At 42.3% G+C, this 6,892-nt stretch overlaps 1 protein-coding gene across 1 annotated transcript; it reads left to right on the top strand.

The window, feature by feature from the left end:
- Positions 1-452: 452 nt before the first annotated feature.
- Positions 453-5,481, top strand: LOC118811262 (MYC binding protein). Its single transcript, XM_036575419.1, has 5 exons — positions 453-583; positions 2,211-2,283; positions 2,621-2,669; positions 3,992-4,121; positions 5,182-5,481. The coding sequence occupies exons 1-5, from the start codon at positions 569-571 to the stop codon at positions 5,224-5,226; spliced, it is 312 nt and encodes a 103-aa protein (XP_036431312.1). The 5' UTR covers positions 453-568; the 3' UTR covers positions 5,227-5,481.
- Positions 5,482-6,892: the final 1,411 nt, after the last annotated feature.

Consider the following 6,892-nt stretch of genomic DNA (forward strand, 5'->3'; position numbering starts at 1 on the left):
AGCAAACTGCCCAGGTCCTAGAACTTATGGAAAAACATTAAACCATTACAGTCGATGCAGCGTGTGTGCTATGAGATGTCATGGAATCAGTCTGGGTTGTCGAGTATGATCTTGAGGTCATGAGAAAGTTGTGCAGACTGTATTTGTGAAACGGAACATTCAGCGAGTTGGATTTTCTACAGTGTAATAGTGAACACTGTATCACCACCACTGTGAGCGGTTCTGACCCCAGACCGCTCTGAATGAACTCTAATCTTAGCCAATTAACTGTGCGGAAAATTTTAAAAATTCGTTGGAGTTCCCCTTTAAACCGGTTTAAAGAGGAAGCTTCGCCGCTTCTCGCTGTAATAAGCGCCAGCTTTCCTCTTCTGAAGGGACGTTTAAGCACGTAGACATACGGTAATATCGGTAGGTTATTGTGATCGATTAAGAGCTCGGTTGTGTTTTTTTTTTCCTCCTGTGTTACCGGGACAACGGCCTGTTGTGTTCCGCAGTGCGCACGCGCGGGGAGAAAGTTGGCAGCAGTTAGCCACAAAGCTAATCGGTTCGGGAGGACGTTGCAGTGAAAATGGCGCATTACAGAGTGAGTAGCGAGCTTTAACGGCCGGTTCGGGGCAGTACGGCTGTTCTTGGACCGGTTCTGTTTCGTTCGACTCGTTTCTGTGTGTGTTTAGGCGGAACTAGCCATGTCGAAGTTAGCTTCGTGCTCGAACTCTCCGTTCCACCTTAAACGGCGCAGGTGCCACAGACATACTCCGACGCCAGAATATTACTGCTGCACCATTTAAGGTGGAACGGAGAGTTCGAAAACGAAGCTAACTTCATTTCGTGCTAACGTTTACCGAGAGTTTTTAAAAATAAAACAGCTCGTTTTTATCGATATTAGAGACACAAATGGACCGTATTCTGCCATCTTTTAGTCTAAATAGTGTCCAGGGTTTGGGCAGAAATGGGTTTGTGTTCGATTAACAGGCCAGTTTTTTATTTTTTTTACTTATTGCTTGATATCAGTTTGGCTTCACTGAGCGGTGCTTAAACAGTGACGGAGAAGGACCGATACCACTTTTTCCGTTTCCGATATACCGATATATATACACCCGATCCTTCAGTATCGGCGAAACCAAATACCAATACTAACTCTAATAAACTAGTTTTTAAGTCCTGATATTGACACAGTTACACTTATTGAATATATCATTGTGGTAGAAATCTGATTTGTGTCACTAACGAAACATACCATGCTTGACTAAATGGCATTTACTTGTTGGATTATGAATACTAGATGCCTTTATTAGAATTTACCATTAAATATGTGTTAACAAAAACCATATTAAACAACTAAAGTAAGTGCAAAATATTTTTTATTGTGCAAAACAGAACTGAACAGGTAAACTTGTTGGTGATAAATTTGTCTGATCCACTCGTACCAGCGCAGTGCACCAAAAGCCGATTTACAGCCCTGGACTGGGCTGCACCGGTTTTGCATAAGTTTGTGCTCAAATTTGTGTGTACAGTCTTTACTGAGTCCTCAGTTACTCTAGTTAGTTTAAACGGCACTTACTAAATCTGGTTGCACCACAAATCCGTAACTCTTGTCTTAAATAGTAACAACTAACTGATGTGTACGCCACTTTAACACAATGGTAATTTGCAGAACCGATCATTAAACCTGCTGTCATGGAAGCACCAGCTGCTCTGACTGAATATCCAGCCTAGACGAGAACGACATGTACAGGTTAAACTGAATAAACTGATGATCTACAGAAACTGTCTGTTTATTCTTTAATCTTTAACTGAGAAACCACATACGCAGCATTTTAAACGCCGGTTTGTGGATAACAGACACAACAGCAGCCTCAGTTTAGCTGTTTGGGCTGCTGAGCCTCCCTGAGCTGGAGCTGTGGGTGTTTAGCTTCGTGAGTTTAGAATTATCTACAATTAGAGTCGCCCTGGTTTAAACTCAGGTTTTTAGCCTGGTTTTAGGCTAACGTCATGATTTTGGTCTTGTTTGTGTTTCTGTGTGGTTCTGATGGTTTCCCCAATACGTACCCCTGCAGTTATGAAATCAGTCTAGGAGAATTCTCGGTGACGTCAGTGGGCGGTTTTGGCCCCACATGTAACATATATCGGGCTGTTGTGAAGGCGTGCAGTGCTGGAACGTGCAGTAGATGGTTAAGGGAGTTTAATTTTGATGTCATGTGTTTCTTTAGGCCTCCGAGTCGAAGCGCGAGCAGTTCAGAAGATACCTGGAGAAGGCTGGAGTCCTGGACAGTCTCACGAACGGTGTGTCCTGCCCAAAAAGCTTATTCCCACAGTTTCTCCCACCCAAGTGAGGTCGATCAGCCAAGAGATGGCCGCACTGGAGCTACAAGTGCTCAAAATCATCCACTTACTTGACGTGGATTTCCATCATAGCCTCGTAGCTCCAGTGCTAAAAGTATAGATGCCAGCTTCAGACACCAGTCATGTCTGGCTGATCGACTACATTGATAATTTTTTTTTTTTTTTTACATTTAATCTTTCCTTTAATGGCAAATAAAAGACTGTATGATTCTGTTGACTGTGCACATTTTCAGAGATCTCACACTAACGACTTGCCCTCTAATATGTTTCTGTGTAGTGTTGGTGGCGCTATATGAGGAGACAGAGAAACCCAACAATGCCCTGGAGTATCCTTTACGCTGGGTCTGATACAGAGACACAGGCTTATGCAGTGTTTGGACGCACCATGTTGTTGTTGATTTTCTTTAAATAATAGTGTTGTAGTACTCGGGACCATAAACTAACAGTCTCTGTCTCAGCCTCACTGGGACTCAGTCTTGTCTTAGTCTCGTTTGAGACTTGAAAACCTTTGCTGAGACCAACCGAGTCTGATGCCTCCGTAGCTAGAAGCTGAATAATTATCGAATACCAATAAAACCAGAATAAACAGTCTTTCTCTGTACTGAACTCTCCACTCTGCTCTTCAGCTGCGTCGCTGATACGCAGGCGTAGATGTGTTGCTGGGATGCAGACAGAAGCAGCCGAGCAGGAAAACAAACAAAACTGAAAGTTTCAATCTCTATTTAAAGCCAATAATGGATCATTCTGCATTGGTCATTCTACAGAAACGTCCACTTTTCTGTCTCTCCATAGGAGTCACTGGTGTAACCGATCCTCATTGAGTGCATTTTACAAACTGGCTAGTGCAGAGCATCAAACCACATGTTGTCAGTCATGGAATATCCACTAAAATATGAAATTTAATCCTTTTTTATTCTATTTTTTCACAATGACCTCAGAATAAAGTCGGTCACACTAGTGACTTCAGCTAAAAGCTTCATATGAAATCATGAGCTAAATGAGAAAATCTCTGATAACTGAAAGACTCAGTGGACTCACCATGAGCTTTTCTTCATAGATCCTCAGAAAACAGGTAAAAGGAAGTCGAGTGATGTCATCAGTGTGACTTTTATTTCAAAATAAGAGATTTTTTGTTACGCAGTAACACCAGTGACACGACTCCTGGGGGCTTTCATTATATATTTTATGATATTTATTTGGCATTAGTTTTCTTTATGTTGTTTAATTCATATATTCCATAGTCATGGACAGATTATTATAGTTAAAATTGCAGAAAAACTTTTTTTTTTACCTTAAAATATGGCCTCAGCCTTTACACATGACTGTAAAAACCATAAATAAATTGTAACATGTTTTTCAAGTGTAATATATCTGTAAACGCTAGGGACACAAAAATGGATGTTTCTGTAGAAGGACTAATAACAAACTTTAAGCCACTTTCTTTATTGTGTCACTTGTTAAACGTGTATGACACAGTAAGTAATGGTTTGTTTTACATTTTACTTTCTTTGTCCTGTATGTGTGTGTACAAATTCAGTCTAATATTGCTTTGGCTCTAAACATCTGCGGCAGGTTGGCATGTTGGTGCTGTATAACGCACTTGTGTTCCTGACAGAGTAGGTTTAAGCCTTAAACAGAACCCTGTCAGATTTATAAAGCAGCACCTGGGTACAGGTGAGCCAGATGCTGCTGATGCTGAATCTCTGCGCCTGGAGTTGACAGAGCTACAGCAGAAACATGACCTGCTACTGGAGGAAAACAAAGAACTAAAGCGCAGGGTAAGAGCTAACGCTAATGCCTCAAGAACAAAATAAATGCCCCAAGAACAGGGTAAGAGCTAACGCTAATGCCTCAAGAACAGAATAAATGCCCCAAGAACAGGGTAAGAGCTGACGCTAATGCCTCAAGAACAGAATAAATGCCCCAAGAACAGGGTAAGAGCTGACGCTAATGCCTCAAGAACAGAATAAATGCCCCAAGAACAGGGTAAGAGCTGACGCTAATGCCTCAAGATCAGAATAAATGCCCCGAGAACAGGGTAAGAGCTAACGCTAATACCTCAAGAACAGAATAAATGCCCTGAGAACAGGGTTAGAGCTGATGCTAATGCCTCAAGAACAGAATAAATGCCCCGAGAACAGGGTTAGAGCTGACGCCGAGACCCCGAGAACAGGGTAAGAGCTGACGCCGACACCCCAAGAACAGGGTAAGAGCTGACGCTAATGCCTCAAGAACAGAATAAATGCCCCGAGAACAGGGTTAGAGCTGACGCCGACACCCCGAGAACAGGGTAAGAGCTGACGCCGACACCCCAAGAAAAGGGTAAGAGCTGACGCCGACACCCTGAGAACAGGGTAAGAGCTGACGCCGACACCCCGAGAACAGGGTGAGAGCTAACGCTGACACCCCGAGAACAGGGTAAAAGCTGATGCTGACACCCCGGTGCTTTATTTAGCCAGAGTAGAACATGTTCTGTGGGGAGTGGAGCTGTTAGCATGCTAGCTAAACTAATGTTAATCAGCCCTGTGTCCTTGTTAGCAGGACTATTTAACGTTTAGTGTTTTGATTATGTTTGACGGCACCAAAGTGGCATAAATGCCCCCGAACCCCCCCAGGAAACACCATATAGCATGATAATGTCTGGAGAGTGTTTGAAGATATGAAACAGGTGGTTAGCACCAAACCCCAGCTCTGGACCACTGGATGGAGATGGACTGACAGAAGCTGTATTTACCCCTGAAGGACACTGCAGGACTGATAAACCCCTACAGACTGTCGTTTACTTTCGCTCTCTCTCTCTCTCTCTCTCTCTCTCTCTCTCTCTCTCGCTGTGTCCAGCTCCTGCAGTATGAACCACCTGCCGAGGACGGAGGAGCAGAGTGAAGAATGAAGAGAAAGTCCTCTTTCTTTAGTTTATTGTTTGAGAAAAGGGAGACTGTCGTTGAGAGTCCAGTTTTGACGTATTTGTTTGCACTTTTGTAATTTTTTATCACGTTTTTGTAAGATACTGGAGAAACACTGGAAGGACTAGTTTAGTTGGAGATGTAGCGCAGTGCTGACTTTAGTTAGGGTTAATGTAGGTTTAGTTTGGGTATAAAGTTAATTTCTGAACTCAATACATATTTTTCTGCATCACCACCTGTGTGTGAGAACGGTGTTTCCTTTGTTCTGCAGCTGCTCTAAAGTAGGTAAAAGTGGCCCAGATCTGAGCTTTTTCTTCATTTCTGACACAGATGTGTGTCTGTGTGTCAGTTTGAACAGATAAACATACTGAATCTGACATTTTCAGTTCCGATTTGAGACGCTTTCATATGTATGTATATGAGACTTTTACATCAATCCAACTCGACATTCGTCATAATTCCGAGCTGCTTAGACTCGTGGACCTCCTGAATTTCTCAAATTAAATATCTGTGGGTCCTTACTTTGACGTTACTCTGTCCATTAAGGGAAAAATAGACACTCGAATCCAGATTCAGTGATGCTCATTGTTTATCAGCTATTAGTCTTTGGTGTTCTTAACTAACTAGACGTGCAGCACTGCTCTGCCTCAGGGTGGCGCTGTAGCAGACTGGTTCACCCAGTTGGTCCTTCATAGCCTAGAAACTGTAACTCTGCCCGGATTCCTCTGAAAAACTTTACAATGAGCTGCAGCAGATCTGTAAATCTGAAAACTCGCCCAGTTTCCCAAGAGTTTGGAGTGAAGAGTGACTGTTCCTCATTTCTCACACTGAAGACAGAAGAGGAGACGAGGAAGATCTCAGTTAATGTGAGGAAGAGCGCAGAACCGCACTAGAACAGAGACTCTACAGAAGAGGAGACGAGGAAGATCTCAGTTACTGTGAGGAAGAGCGCAGAACGGCACTAGAACAGAGACTCTACAGAAGAGGAGACGAGGAAGATCTCAGTTACTGTGAGGAAGAGTGCAGAACCGCACTAGAACAGAGACTTTACAGAGGAACAGCTGATAAAACAAACATTTACTAACACTGAAGCTTCAGCGCCGCTATGGAGAGAGAGTTAGCAGCCAGACAACATGGGACCCCCCCGAAGTTTGAGGAGAGGGTGAGCGTGCCCCTGTGCCTTAGATATTTATAAGGATACCTTTCTGATCTATTTGACTTCAGGGCATTAATAGAGATAGTAATAAGCTAAATATAAATACTCAAAATCATCATATATAGGTACTTTCTGCTGGGAGGAGTCCCAAAGCACAACTCTTCAATTTACATTTGGGAAAATAATTTCAACTGTAATGAATAATAAATTAGAAAGATTCTATTTAAAGACCTAAAGTCTATTTATCATGGGTTCAAATCATGGGCTCAGCACTTTTTAGTGTTTTAATATAAAATATTATGATTTTATATGTGAACACCTAAAATTGTCACCGAAACAGTCACTACTGAAACATTTGGTAAAGTTTGGTAGAGTCAAGATTGTTTTGGTAAAATTATTTTGAATAAAATAATCATAATTAAGGTTAGGGTCACTCAGCAAAAGGATTTTAGTCTAAAATCTACTCTGAACCAGCTCAGCAGAAATACAT

Source organism: Colossoma macropomum, unplaced genomic scaffold, assembly GCF_904425465.1.
Source record: "Colossoma macropomum unplaced genomic scaffold, Colossoma_macropomum, whole genome shotgun sequence".
NCBI classification, from domain to species: domain Eukaryota; kingdom Metazoa; phylum Chordata; class Actinopteri; order Characiformes; family Serrasalmidae; genus Colossoma; species Colossoma macropomum.

Coding starts and splice junctions, on each gene's coding strand:
- LOC118811262 (XM_036575419.1), top strand. Junction 2,284..2,620: donor CCTGGACAGTCTCACGAACG/GTGTGTCCTGCC, acceptor GTTTCTGTGTAG/TGTTGGTGGCGCTATATGAG. Junction 2,670..3,991: donor AAACCCAACAATGCCCTGGA/GTATCCTTTACG, acceptor GAACCCTGTCAG/ATTTATAAAGCAGCACCTGG.